The 15,399-nt window shown below is 36.2% G+C and overlaps 1 protein-coding gene across 2 annotated transcripts; it reads right to left on the reverse strand.

Annotated features, from left to right (window-relative positions):
- Positions 1-882: 882 nt before the first annotated feature.
- LOC111589135 (sodium- and chloride-dependent GABA transporter 3-like) lies at positions 883-15,357 on the reverse strand. Of its 2 annotated transcripts, XM_055012060.1 has the most exons (12): positions 15,046-15,357; positions 14,185-14,319; positions 13,801-13,941; positions 13,503-13,590; positions 13,259-13,391; positions 13,051-13,185; positions 12,877-12,980; positions 12,580-12,704; positions 10,687-10,799; positions 1,718-1,820; positions 1,326-1,426; positions 883-1,172 (listed from the first exon to the last, which is right to left on the reverse strand). In XM_055012060.1, the coding sequence occupies exons 1-12, from the start codon at positions 15,173-15,175 to the stop codon at positions 981-983; spliced, it is 1,500 nt and encodes a 499-aa protein (XP_054868035.1). In that variant the 5' UTR covers positions 15,176-15,357; the 3' UTR covers positions 883-980. The 2 variants fall into 2 exon arrangements, with proteins under 2 accessions (XP_054868035.1, XP_054868036.1); XM_055012061.1 differs by lacking the exons at positions 883-1,172; positions 1,326-1,426; positions 1,718-1,820 and adding an exon at positions 2,884-4,120.
- Positions 15,358-15,399: the final 42 nt, after the last annotated feature.

Consider the following 15,399-nt stretch of genomic DNA (forward strand, 5'->3'; position numbering starts at 1 on the left):
ATATATATAAAAAAATTACTTTTTCAGAACAGATTATTCAAATGCAAATTCCAACACATTCAGTTTTATTGTATGCTTGTGTTTTTTGTGCATGGGGCTGTCACCTGGTTCTGAAAGCCATGAAAACAATTCCCCTCTCACTTAATCCACTGGAATTCATGGTGACAAAAAATGCACTAACTAAGACAATCTTTTACTCCCTGCCCTTTACTTAAAGCATAGGTTAAAAAAAAGAAGACAGATGGATGGTTTGGGCATTTCAGTTCCCAAAACAACCACTATTTATAAACTATAATAAAGTGAATTATGATTTACTATTGTCAGAAAGATAGCTGTGAATTGGCCATTTCATTTTCTAAATTTTTTTTGTTGCAGTTTTCTTGAACTGAAAAATACTTCAACAACCTTTTAAGTTATTTTCAGTCATTCCAGTTCCATCAGTCAAATGCGAAAATCCCTTGAAGTAGCTACTTCATACTGATGGACCTTAAAACAAATTGTAGATACATCTTGATGATACACTCAAAACTCTGTACATATCTAATGACATAACTCAACCAGGTGTATCAGTTTAGTCAGCCATAACTTCACAAACAGCTTGGGTGTATTCGCTTGAAACCCACTTTACCACTTGTTCTTACAATATGCTCTGTAAAATTCCCATATCATTAATGATTATGCAAAAAATATCACTTAAAATTCTCTTTCAATTGCATAGACAGTTACAGCAGTTCATCCTTTTTTGATGAGTAAAAACTAAAAACATTCAGTCGTCATTCTTCTAACTCATCTAATTGGAACATGAGTTTAGATTTGATTTTCATTTCATAAGAGTGGACATCATGTCTACTCATGTCAAAGTGTCCGAGTATCTATGAAACCTTTTTATTTGAAAATTTGTTTACAATTACAAATGCATTTACTTTGCATTTCAAAGACACACACACCTTGTCTTCCGCTTTCAGTTGTTACCATAATAATCAGTTACACAGTTGTCCCACCTGTTTGAGGGTCCCAGTCCCAGTGATCAACTTATACAGTGCACATCCAGGCACAAGCTGAATGGAGGAGAGGGCCAGTAGCCAGCCCAACACATATGCCCAGTCTGGGTACACGTACCAGCGATTAAAGGTCAGAGGCTGGTACTCAATTAAAGAATATATGAAAGAGCCCTAAAAAAAAACAAAAATAGATGTTTTAGTAGTTGGATTGTCAGTGTAAAGTAAGTGTGGATATGTTGTCTACTACAGATAATGTCTTGAGCTGTTTGGGACTCTGATGTACAGATTCCATCCTGACACTGAAACACTGAATGTCCAGCTCACCAGTGAGACCAGTGGTGTGAGGTAGAGCCAGGAGATTTTGAAAAATGGGTTGGCGTTCATCCCTGTCATGTCCTTAATGATGCCATACAACCGATCTGCCCCTTGATAGGAGATATGAGATTAGTTAAACAGTATGTTTGTGAATCATTTGATGGGAGTTAAAGGAGGACTTTGCTTTTTTTTTTTCACGATAGTTCAATTGTTATGAGACAGATGCCTCAGCCTGTGAAAACAGTTACAATGTGGGCCATGATCAAATCTGAGAAAATAACCCAGATAATGTCATGACACTGATGCCATCAGATTTATGGGTAACCATTGGAGAATCTGCAAAACTTGTGATAAAATATAAAACAAAGTACTGCTTACTCCTTGAAAAACGGCATACCTACCAAATATCCATCCCAGTGCCAGTGTTTCAAACACACAGAGAAAGAGGATGCAGACTCCATTACAAGCATAGTAGTCAAACATCTGGAACACATACATCCCTCCCTAGGGACAACAGCAGAGACATTTATTTAATATACATTCATTTTCCCTCCTCAATTATATGGAGGCGTATTTGCTACAATATTCTTTTAGATGTTGCAATTAAAAAAAAGATTCTAATATTCTTAATATAAATGTTAATAGAACATTAAATACTGACTTCGGTGATCATGACAAGCTGACAGAAGAAGCATACTAAGCAGAAGAGGACGAGGAACTTCTCCCGTCAGCCTGCCCTGCGCATAACTTTAGGAAATATATCAATGACAGATGTCATCACCAATGTTCCCTGTAATTTTTCATGAGTCTGAGCAAACACACAAACTCCCTGAGCGTTCCTTGGACCACTGTGAGCAACATCAGACGTGTGCACTGTGGTCACACCAGCATCACATCCATTCAAGTTACATGGTTCATTAAAAGAATCAAATTACAGCATTTACATTTCTGTTAAAACACTTTGTCAACAGGAGCCAGTTGAAGGCTGCAGTGATTTTAGTGACACTAAAATGTATAAGAGTGAAGTTATTGAATTTTTGTCTCTCTTTACTGTTGCAGCGGTTTTGCAAATTGCAGACGGACCCTGTTCACTCCATAGACACCAGTGTTATTCCTGTAGCTTGAAAGACAGCTACTTTTGATAAAACTGGGCTTGTAGCACATTGTCTGCCTTGCAACAATGGGAAAGAGGCACCGTGTATTTAATTTTGAAAAAAGCATTTAGCCATACTTAAAGCTTTAAGTGCTTTATTAACACGGAACTAAAAATTTTGTATTGTTTTATTATCAGGTTCTGTCTGAAAAGAGGTGGCATCATTTTAAACAGTGAAATCAAACTAACAAAATGTAATGACCAACCAGTGAGCAATACTGGATTCTGCAAAAACATAAACAACACAGTTAATGTATTAACTTATTTTTGTGTGTATGCATGTATTTATTGATTTATTTAGTACTGTTAACACATCAGAGTTCTGAGTGAATTTTTCTTAAGATAGGCAAAGGCCATTTATTGATTACATATAGGCTGTTAAATGTTTCTTAAAAACTAAAAAGCATTTTAAAAAACAACTTAGGCATTTATTGAGTCACTAAAATACTGTAGAGTACAGACCACATCAGCATGATTATAAGCATCCTCTGGTAAATTAACAACCAGATACTGATGTCTCTCACCATATGGACTTCAGGAGATGACTGGGGGATGATAAACTGTGACCTACTGGTTGGGTTCTCTCTGTTCTCATGTTTCTTACATGTTTGTCCCTGACAGCCGGGTCCTAATGTTTTTTGAGCAACACACCATACTATGACGTTTTTACAATGATGGTTCTACTATGGAACCAGTTTGACATGTTCAGGTGTTCTTTGTGTGAAAACTCAGAGATTTCAGGTATCAGAAGGTGGTTTTCAACTTTCTTTGTTAACTTTCTGCTTCACCTTTAAATTAAATTTACTTCACTAACCCAGCCCTGTGGACTTCCAGGAAGCTGTGTTCCTATTGGCTGTCCAGGTGGCTGCTTGGTGTTATCAGGAACACCTGAGCAGCTTGGTATTATCAGGAACACCTGAGCAGCTCAGTGTCTTCCTGCTTTATTTAGCTGCAGACAAACATTTCCTCTGCTTCTCTTCACCAGTGAACTGGGTTTGGCTCCATTGCTATAGTTTGTTCTTTAGGCGTTGGCTTGCAGCTTCCAGCAGTAAAATCGTCTTTAATGTGTTTCTTGGTGTGTTTTAGGGCTTTGTACTGGATAGTTGTCTTGGTAAATGTGGTTCTTTAGCCACAGTTAGCACATGGTGCTAATGTGTGCAGTGATTAGTGGATTTGGTACAGTTGAGTTGTGTCTTTATCTTGGCTGTAGTGAGTCTTTAGTGGTTTTTGGTCAGACACATTCTGTATTCTTGTTTGAGAACCAATGTTGGTTGTCCAGAAGGTAAGAGTTCCTGTCCTGATTCTCTGTTCTCAGAGGTTCTCTGGTAGGCTGCAGGAGACTTTAGCGTTTGGGTTGTGCTAGTTTGTTTTTTGTACGATTTAATTTGGACGACTATCTTGAGGCCCCTCCATGTGGTTTAGTGAGGTTTTCTCGAACAGTTCTACAAAGCAACCTGTAGCAGAAGAGACTTTGAGAGATTTTAGGAAGTTCTGGAGAGCAGACTTTAGAGCAGCAGAAACATTTGTCAGCAGTTTGAGCAGGAGAAGGTGAGCTTCAGAGTAGAAATGAGACAGAAACCTTCTTGACCCATGTGGTGAGGTCCTGTACCAAGAGTTTGAGCAGGTTGTGAAGAGTCTGTAGTTCTTTGGTCTGAAAGCACAAGAAGAGTCGACTCATTAAAGGAGAAAATAGGAGATATTGTTGGTTCTTCTGTCACTCTGCAGTTTCCTTAGACTGAATATCAAGTTTATATTTTAAATTATTTCCCATGTGAGCCCAAGAAGATTTCAATAAACTCTCTCCATTCCCTGGACACAACATATTTTATTACCATGTTAATTTTTTTTTTTTTTTAAATGTTTTTGAGTTTTAATCATAGTTTTAGCATAGTTTTTTTTTCTCTTTGCTTGTTTAGTTTTGTCATCTGTGTAAAAGGTGCTAAACAAATAAAGTTCAACTGATAAACTGAATAACTGACTAACTCATGATTGTGACAACAGAAGTATTTTCATTGTGATTTAAGGGTTTATTTCATTTTTAAGGTTGGGTTTAAATCTTGACAGAAAAAGAAGATTAAAGAAATAAACTACATAACAAAAAGCAATTAAATCAAAGGAAAAAAATTAATACAATAAAACTTTTAAAAAGTTTTATTATTAAAAAGATTTAACAAATTTAAGATGTAATTTTCTAATGAAACATTACATTTTTTAATGAAATGTTTTGTCTTTTTAAAGGTTTAATAATCTAATTAAATGTTTTGCATTTTTAAAAATGTTTAATATTCTTGTTTAATTGTATTTTTTAAATGTTTAATTATGGAAAATATTTTATCTGTAATTTTTAATATTTGTATTTTAAAAGTTTTGTTTAATTTCATTATGACATGTATTGTATCTTGTTGAATTATCTAATTCAATATTTTGTCTGTTTAATAGAGTTAAACATTAAATACAATTAAATTATATATACATATACCACCTTTTAATGTTTAGTTCTCTTTTTAAATGCTTCATTGTATTTTCTGTTTAATTCCTATTTGAAGTTTTATTGTCTTTAAGATGTAATTTTCTAATGAAACATTACATTTTTTAATGAAATGTTTTGTCTTTTTAAAGGTTTAATAATCTAATTAAATGTTTTGCATTTTTAAAAATGTTTAATATTCTTGTTGAATTGTATTTTTTAAATGTTTAATTATGGAAAATATTTTATCTGTAATTTTTAATATTTGTATTTTAAAAGTTTTGTTTAATTTCATTATGACATGTATTGTATCTTGTTGAATTATCTAATTCAATATTTTGTCTGTTTAATAGAGTTAAACATTAAATACAATTAAATTATATATACATATACCACCTTTTAATGTTTAGTTCTCTTTTTAAATGCTTCATTGTATTTTCTGTTTAATTCCTATTTGAAGTTTTATTGTCTTTAAGATGTAATTTTCTAATGAAACATTACATTTTTTAATGAAATGTTTTGTCTTTTTAAAGGTTTAATAATCTAATTAAATGTTTTGCGTTTTTTAAAATGTTTGACATTCTTCTTGTTGAATTGTATTCTTTAAGTGTTTAATTCCGGGAAATATTTTATCTGTAATTTTGAATATTTGTATTTTAAAAGTTTTGTTTAATTTCATTATGACATGTATTGTATCTTGTTGAATTATCTAATTCAATATTTTGTCTGTTTAATAGAGTTAAACATTAAATACAATTAAATTATATATACATATACCACCTTTTAATGTTTAGTTCTCTTTTTAAATGCTTCATTGTATTTTCTGTTTAATTCCTATTTGAAGTTTTATTGTCTTTAAGATGTAATTTTCTAATGAAACATTACATTTTTTAATGAAATGTTTTGTCTTTTTAAAGGTTTAATAATCCAATTAAATGTTTTGCGTTTTTTAAAATGTTTGACATTCTTCTTGTTGAATTGTATTCTTTAAGTGTTTAATTCCGGGAAATATTTTATCTGTAATTTTGAATATTTGTATTTTAAAAATTTTGTTTAATTTCATAACGACACGTATTGTATCTTGTTGAATGATCTCATTCAATATTTTTGTCTGTTTAATAGAATGTAATGTAATTTAATGTTTAACTCTATTAAACAGACAAAATATTGAATGAGATCATTCAACAAGATACAATACGTGTCGTTATGAAATTAAACAAAATTTTTAAAATACAAATATTCAAAATTACAGATAAAATATTTCCCGGAATTAAACACTTAAAGAATACAATTCAACAAGAAGAATGTCAAACATTTTAAAAAACGCAAAACATTTAATTGGATTATTAAACCTTTAAAAAGACAAAATACAGGTACCCGTATAGCTCAACGGGTTAAGCGGGTGACCCACGTACAGGGTCCCCGACGCAGCGGCCTGGGTTCGATTCCCACGTGCGGCCCTTTGCTGCATGTCTTCCCCCGACTCTTCTCCCCTGTTTCCTGACTCACTCTCACTATGTCTATCCAATAAAAAGGCCAAAAAAACAAACTAAACATTTAATTAAAAAATTAAATGTTTAATTAGAAAATTACATCTTTAAGACAATAAGACTTCAAATAGGAATTACACAGAAAATACAATGAAGCATTTAAAAAGAAAATTAAACATTAAAAGGTGGTAAAATATTTAAAAAGAAAAACCTTAAATATTTAATCGAAACATTAAATATTGGGAAAGAAAAAGAAACTCAAACAAGCCGATAAAACATTTGAAAAAACAATTAAACATTAAAAAGACAAAACATTTGGAAATCAAATCAGACATTAGAAAAGAATAAAAGGTGAGAAAAGAGCAAAACTAAACTTTTAAGAAGAATCAAACTAAAGACGAAACATTTCAAAAGTCACCAGTTAGACTTTAGAAGATCAAATTAAACAGAAGAGACAATAAAACAATCAAAAACAGCAAAACAGATAAAGGTCTTAGAGCGTTTTCTAGTCTGAAATGAAAACAAGTTGTTTCTTCAAACATTTCCTCTTTCTATGTTCTTGGTTTGATTGTGGACAGATTTACTAAGAACTCATTTCAGAAAACTGTTTTCCAGATAAAGTCTACTAGTAGTTGAAGGCATTTATCAAACTAATGTTACCTTCTGATCTCCACAAACTTTACTGTTCAGTGAAGAGAATCAAAGTTTGTTGAGGATTTCTAAAAAACCCACAGGTGAAGGTCTGAGAAGAACTCAGATGGATGGTCTAAATGTGAAATCAAGGTTCATGGTCACAAGTTTTAAGGCTTCTGTTAACCAGAAAGTTCAAACTAACAGAGAAGTACTGAGAAACTTCTAAAATTTTAGCCCTCAGACTGTCTGAAGGTTCAAACTAACAGAGAAGTACTGAGAAACTTTTAAAACTTCAGTCCTCAGACTGTCGACAGGTTCAAACTAACAGAGAACTACTCAGGAACTTAGAAGATATCAGTCCTTGGACTGTCTGAAAGTTGAATCTAACAGAGAACTAATGTGGGACTTAGAAAATTTCAGCCCTCAGACTGTGTGAAAGCTCAGGTCCTGAGGACTCGGGAGGTGTGGAGGCTTTGAAAGTCTTGGAACTGAGGGTTCAACCCTCCAGCACAAAGGTTGAAGTCCAACCTCCTGAGAAAAACGGTCGAGTCGAGACTCAAGTCAAAAAAAAACTCGAAAACGACAAAAAATAGATGATAAATGCGCAAAAAAAAGAAGAATTAGTATCTGAGCGAGTAGCTCAGGGGGCAAGAAAGGGACTACCAAGTGGAAGGTTGCAGGTTCAAGACCCACCACTAGCATTTTTCTTTGTTTGTCTTTGTCAGGATTTTGAGAAAATTTAAGGAGGGTCTGGTCTTGAACCAGCAACCTCCAGCTCCATAGGCAAATCCTTAACTCACTGAGCTACAGATCAGGTGAAAAGAGGTAATTTCATCGTCCCGTTGGCATCGTAGTTAAAAAAGTGACCATGGGAGGGGGCCAAGGCGGAGTCTGGGTGGAGTCAGGGCAGAGAGTAGGTGGGGAGGTGGGTGGCGGCCTCCCCCCTCTACTCCCCCACCTCCCCCCACACTTTCCCCTGCCCAACGAGTTCTTCGAGTCTCCACGAGTTCTTCGAGTCTCCATGGGTTTTCCCGAGTTTCTAGAGTTTCCACGAGGTCGGAGGCAGAACAAGCTGTCATGAAGAGGTGTTGAAGTCGGTCAGGATGGACTGACTTTTTACAGTGACTAGAAGGAAGACCACTAGAAGAGCAGGTCTTTAATCACCATCCATAAAATCCATGGAGTCGGCTCCAGAGAAATGAAGGGAGGTCAACTTTTATCAACCTCCATCCAGATGGTCAACTTGAAGTTGAACATCTGAAGTTATTTTAGTTGTCGATTAGTCTCTTAAAAACCATATAATAAATTGGATTAGTCAAGAGGTTTAAATGTCTTACTTTGTCATATTTTAAATATGACAAAAAATATAAAAATAAAGTGTCTTGAGACAATTTGACCTGTATTTGGTGTTATATGAATAAAATTGAATTCAAATTGTATGTATCTTGTAATGTTGGAGTAATTCAGCCATATATGTTGGAAAACACATTTTCTTTGTCCATTAATCTGTTGATTGTTTTCTCCAGTAATTCATTTCTTGTTTTGGTTTATAAAATGTCAAACCCAAAAATATTCAGTTTACTGCCATAAAAAACAAAAAGATTTACATTCATGATGCAGGAATCAGGAAGTTTTTTAATTTTTATCTTAGTTTAGTCAGAAAGATAGTTGATAATGTGTGGATTGTTGCAGCTTGTGAGCCGTAGAAGATTTTAATCTTTGGGGACGAGTGTCAGAAAACATTTAGAAACCAACATCAACAAAACACTCAACAAAGATTTGAACATCATTAAAGGGAAATCCAACTTTTGCATGACAATGTCTAATTAAAGGACCTTTATTTCCAACGTAAATGTGTGATATTCATCCTCTGGAGCTTTCTCTTCACATCGTCTTCCACCTGGACTGGTTTGGTCGGGAGCATGTGCAACAAACATTTGAAAAACTGCACTTTAACATCAATGAATGACACTGAAGTTTAATCTCTACATAAATGAGACTGAGTCTGAATGTGCTGCTCTGTTATTAACTCCTAAGTTTAGGGCAAGTTCAAACAAAAGAGGACAGTTCAGATAAGACTTGAGAATGAGCTTATTTGGAACAAACATCTCAGACTTTCTGAGCTTCAGCACCTCTAGCAAGATATTTTAACAACAAGCAACTCAAGAGATCCAGAAGTTGGAGAGAGTTAGCTTTAGCTGAGCCAAAGAACATGTGGGACACTAACCTAGCAAACATTTCAGACTTTTCTCTGTGAATTCTGAGAAATAATTTCCTATTGAATGACAGCTACACATCTTAACTCAGTCTCATTAAAACAGACTCTAATTCAGTGTCATCCATCCATATTAAAGTGCAGTTACCCAAAATGCTTGGTGCATGAGCTCCAACAAAACCTGTCCAGGTAGAAAGCCACTTTGACAAACAGGAAATGGAAGATTCCAAGCAGATTTATAGAAGGGGGAACTGGACTGTACTAAGTGTGGTCGAGTATAGAGGGGTGTTTTGTGGGTTTTTAAGGCTGATGATGATTATTAGTGAGACATTTGGAGTAGATATTCATTTGCAGTAAATGAAAGTATTTAATATCTTGGAGTTAAACTTAGAAGAACACAAACTCTAACAGAAAACTTGTTGATACGTTTTTGTTTTGTTTACAGATGTTAACTTAAAGGAGTTTTATTCATGACGTATAACCAATCAAATCACTCCAGAAGACAGAGCCACCACAGGTAGATAAAGGTTCAGAGCCAAAGTAGCCATTTTTAAATTTATTTATTAACGTAAATCAGTAAAAAATAAAATATTGATAATCAGTAAATCAGTCAGCCCACAATTACTACAATTCTACAATGTATGTCTCTTTGCTTTGACTTGTTATTTGTACAATATACGATGTATATGATGGTGTTTTTTCATACCAAAGGCTATACTATGATGTTTTCTAACAGACATACCATGCTACTCTGGTTGTTCTTCAAAAACTATTCTTACCTCAAAAGTCATTCCAAGTTTCCTTGTCTCAATCGTACAACGTAGTGTGTAACTGTATGCAGCACAATGAGCCGGCATACTTGTTGTTTCCGTTTTCACGCTGTCTACATCAACGGAATGCACTGAAACTTTGCTCCCCACTAGCTTAGCCTCGCTGTAGCACGCAGCTCAAAGGGGCGTGTCCTATCTACTCATTCATATCTATGAGAACAATGGTGGCTGCACATAAGGACGCCTGACGTTGATTAGCTGCGTAAATACCATTATATACAGTCTATGGTAAATACATATGTGAATCGCATCATTGGCTGCAGCAGCCAGTCACCGGTCACTCACTGACTCACACTGAAAAATAGCACAGAATGAATTGTTACGTGTTTATTTTATTTACAATTTAGGTTGGATTTTTTTTTTGTGCGCAGCGCAGATTTTCTGTGCGCGGAGACCGTGTCAGCAGTGCGCAATTGCGCACGCGCGCAGCTTAGAGGGAACAGTGGTCATCACCACCTCCATGGTGACAAACTGTACAGTGAATGGACATAACAGAGCAAATCACTTTAAAATAAAATAATTGCGTTTCCAAGTATAAATACAATATTCCCAAAAAATAATGCTTTGACAAATGTATCTTACTTGTGTGTCCAAACCCAAGACAATGAGCATGACAAAGAAATCGATGGACCACAGTTGAGGCAGAGGCATCATGGCTACAGCCTGAGGATAAGCAATGAACGCCAAGCCTGGACCTGGAAAACAACAACAGAATGATTCTAGATAGCAGCATTTAAATATTGCAGACACACGAGAGGGAGATGATGTTACCATTTTTAAATAGTGCCAAGTGGCTTAATTTGTTGTATAACATTTCATTGCATTTATAGATAAGATTCTGGGCAGAACTGGAGAGCCCAGGTAATTGTTCTCTAACTGCTCCTCTTTGTACCACAGATTTCCAGTGAAACACTGCCTCTTGAAAACAACCACAGTCCAACAAAATAAATAGAGCTTCAACAGGTATGGAGAAACACAAGCCCCTTTTTTGTCTAACTATTTAACATCTTGAGTGCAGCCCATCCACTTAGCCGCTTTATAACTGATGCAGCATTTATTCATTCTGTCTGCTCTGTGCACACCACACCAGCCTTTACAGCTCAGTAAATCAACTCCCTCTTTCCCCACCCTCCTTCTTTTAAAGGTTCCTGATCATCCCTCTTTAACAGAATACCACAGAATGTTCATTTACCATATTATGTGGGACTGTCAACTCACAGTGGACAAAGAATAAGTTCTAATATTTCCCTCTTCAGAGATCTCTCAACTAGGTTATGAAACTCAGTGCTTGAGGACTTGTTTTTCCATTCGGACACTGATTGTGTCTGGGCATCCTTGATGCTACAGTGGGCCAGTTTTTGCAGAGGTCAACTGATGTGACTTCCACCTTCCTCCAGAGAAGACACCACCTCTATGCTCAGAGCACCAAATCCCTTATATCCATTCATTAAGTGATTCCAAAATTCTGGAAGCAGTTTTCAGCCATCAAATCCAACCTCCTACCACCATAAGTCATCAGTAACTTTTGGATTTGTTTTGGTTTTGGTGACTTCAAATCAAACCCTTCTTCTATTATAATGACACACAATAGTTCTTGTATGCAGCGTCAGTAAAGAGCCTTAGTGCTCTTTGCACCTGACAAAGTGTGATCACTCAGGCTCTTAACTGATGCTGCTCTCTTGTATGAGTTTCAGAGAACTTCATTAAAAGCGTCAAGTTTACTCAGATAGCGCCAGAGCATCACTTGAGCAGTCGTTCACCAAACACAACTGCCTGTCACTCACATATGCACTAAATGTCACCTGACACAAGTCATAAGTGCTTGTTCTCCAAAGTGTTAAAATTTTATATTTCTTTCAATATTAAACTGACATAATTTCAGGCATTTTGTGACATTGTTGGTCAAGTACATTTCAAATCACGTTAAAAGCTAATTCTATTACATTTCCAGTAAATTATTACATAATTAGGAGCTAACAGGCCCAATCCACTGTAAAATAACATATGCAGTTAAATAAATGTAAGTAAAATTTCAATATTTTCCTTGCATAAAATTGAAGTGTTTCTGCAAAGTATAAGTAACTTATAATTGTTCTTAAGTGCCAGTTACAATAGCCCACTACTGCAAAATGAGGCCTGTGTGCGCACAAAGGTCATACTCACCCAACACTAATACCATCAGTTTAGCTGAAGCATTAATTATTGATGTTCAAAAGGTCCACTGATCATTCAGTCGTCTCTGTTCGTGCTATAACATTGTGTTGTTATTCTCAAATTCATAAAATTGCTCCATGAACTAGTCTCTGTCCTACAAAACAACTAAAGCAAACACTTTATCTTGAACTGCAAAACTTCTGAATACAATCTTTTATTTCACAACCGTAACAGTCACCAACTATAACAACTTACCAGATGTTCTACAACACTGTCCAGAAAGATAAGTTTGTATGTTTCTGAATATCTCAGAATCTGTACCTGACTCTGCCACCTCTGCAATGGGAACGCCCTGCTCATGAGCCATGAATCCAAGCACTGAGAAAACTGCAAAGCCAGCTACAACACTTGTACCACTGTTCAGCAGACACAGCCACAGACAGTCCCTGTAAAACATGAAAACACAGAGAATACTCTTTCATTTCATAGCACGAAGCTGGAATATTTTTAATTTGATGTTGCTTGACTCTTATCTTGCACCTGTCAGAAATGTTGATGGTTTTTTAGAGAGTCCTGAAATTAAATATTAAGCCCAATCACTCATAGACAAGTACTTACTTGTAACAATTGTTGTTGCGTTTGTTGTAGCTTCCCAGCACAGTTAGGGATCCCACACCGATACTGTAGGAGAAGAAGATCTGAGACCCAGCCTCCATCCACACCTGTTCCACAGCAACAGTGAGTACATTTGTCCACCTGCTCTCTGCACTGTTAAAATCATCAGACATCTACCTGAGGATCTGTGAGTCGTGAGGCTTCAGGCAGAAGATAAAACTTCACTCCTTGTAGTGCACCAGGAAGAGAGAGTCCACGAATCAGAAGAATTAGCAGCATCACATAGGGGAAGGTAGCAGTGAAATACACCACCTTGAAAAAGAAAAAAAAATTCTGATTATACTGTGTCATCATTCAAATCAGTTTTTATTGTCTCTATAAATACCTTTCCTGTAGACTTGACACCTTTCCAGATACAAAAGTAGCAGATGATCCACATAGCAATTACACACAACAGCACCTCCCACCTGATGCTGCCGATCTCCTCAATGCCTCCTGAGATAGCCAGCACACGTCGTCTGGAAGTAAAAAGATGAATAGCTTTAGTTAGCATTAAATGTTAATTAAATATTAACTTTGAATGTGTCCAGTAGTCTGGAGGTTTCATGTATTCATCTGTGCAGACATACTCCCAGAATTCTGTGGCTGCAGATGTTGAGTTGGTCTGATTGTTCCATGGTACGCTGGCATTTTTTGTTGAATAGTCTACACAGTCATCTAGAACGATGGAGTCACTTGTCAGAGTTTTATTGACATATTTGCCATGTTGATGACAGCGCTGTAAAACCTGTCTGTTTTTATGCAGACATTTTTGCATCAATCAGCCATTGGACAGAGGACGTTATGTTCTGTAGTTAAGTTCTATATTAGTTTTAGTGTTTATTTGACCTCAATGCATCTGACAATGGAACAATCTTTGAATTGTACCTGTGTTCCAGTAGTTGTTGCAAGTGGCCCAGGGGAGCTGGGAGCTGAAGGAGAACACGAGGTAGAGCAACGCCCAGGACAGAATAATAAGGTAAGTCATACAACTGTAGAGGATGATCAGCTGCCCTGCATAGCCAATACCTACAAGGTCAGATTTGATATTTTCTGTTATAGCGAAACCTCCATTTATCCATTACCCAAACTATTTGTTGTTTAGAACCACAGGACTCTAACTGACCAGATCGACTACTAGATCTGCTTTGTCGCTTTCATGAGCATAATTTAGAGATAAATCTAAAATTTCAGTTAAATGTGTGGTACATGCAGTAAATCATATTGTTTTCTATATTCTGCTATAGTAAAGTCTTGAACAGTGTACTGTACCTTCTGCCAGTGGACATAACTTCCTCCAACAGGTGATGCCGCCCTCCTGAGTGTACTGGCCTATGGCCGTCTCCAGCAGGAACAGGGGTATGCCACAGGTCACCACAAATACCAGATATGGCACCAAGAATGCACCTGGATTCACAAAAAACACTAATGTTCAAACAACAAACTAAACTGAGTTGGGGAAAGTAGAAATTACAATCCAAGATATTTACCATTTTGAGATTTAATTGTCTGAAATTGTCCAGGTATGTAAAGATAGAGGACTTGAAAAGCTGAATTTAGATTGACCGCCGACTCTTTGATCATTGGACGACCCGCTCTACCACCTGAGCCACAGCCGCCCACTAGCAAAGTTTGTGATTCTGTAGAATAATTGTTAAAGTTTAACTGGATAGCATATTTAGATTGCATGTGCCAGATTTACTGCCCCTCCCACTCCCACCCTCTTTCATCTGATTTTCCTTCCCTCTCGTTTCCCAGATTCCTGTGCAAGAGCACAGAAGAGCACAGCACACACAACAATGGCACTGTATGACACAATCCAAGCTGCTTTGTTGGTTTTCCGGTGCCAGAGCCAGACCTGTGAACGAACACTTTTTCAGCAAACAAAATGGACAGGTAGTTGACTTTGAGGAGATTATTACTGAATGTGATGAGAAGTTATTGGATGAGAATTGCATACTACACCTTTAAAGGAAAGAAAGTTTAAAGGAAGGAAGTTCAAAGCTTGACCTATTTTTGTTTGTTCAACATAGAGACAGTTTGTGGCCGTTAAACTGAAACCTGCATTATATAAACTCACCAAAACTTGAATTAATTCAACATAAGCGTGTAATGAGCACCTTTTATGCTTACCCCCTCCATTTTTGTAGCAGAGGTAAGGAAACCTCCACATATTGCCCAGGCCAACGACATTCTCAGCAACAGCCAGGAGAAACTGCACCTTATGTCCCCAGTGTCCTCTCTCCTCCACCTCACCTTGCATGTCTTTTTGTGCACACTTTCTGTTCAATATACCCAAAATTTTAGACTGAAACCGATGTTTCTCTGTCCTCTCAGGCTTCGCATAAAGGTTTTCTCTGCCCTATATTCTCTACTAATTCTGTGTCCTATAATGAGCAACTGTCAGAGCAGTTACCCAGTTGGAAATGTTAATTATCTCCAGGCTGACAACACTAGTTGTTCACTGGTACTGATTAAAAACACACA

The sequence above is a fragment of the Amphiprion ocellaris genome, chromosome 7 (assembly GCF_022539595.1).
Source record: "Amphiprion ocellaris isolate individual 3 ecotype Okinawa chromosome 7, ASM2253959v1, whole genome shotgun sequence".
NCBI classification, from domain to species: Eukaryota; Metazoa; Chordata; class Actinopteri; family Pomacentridae; genus Amphiprion; species Amphiprion ocellaris.

What these genes read in the sequence shown, in the direction of transcription:
- LOC111589135 (XM_055012060.1), bottom strand. Translation starts at nt 15,175, where the DNA reads ATGCAAGGTGAGGTGGAGGAGAGAGGACACTGGGGACATAAGGTGCAG. An exon ending in GTTATGTCCACTGGCAGAAG is followed by an intron (nt 13,942 to 14,184) that starts GTACAGTACACT and finishes CTGACCTTGTAG; the next exon opens with GTATTGGCTATGCAGGGCAG. An exon ending in CAACAACTACTGGAACACAG is followed by an intron (nt 13,591 to 13,800) that starts GTACAATTCAAA and finishes CCATCGTTCTAG; the next exon opens with ATGACTGTGTAGACTATTCA.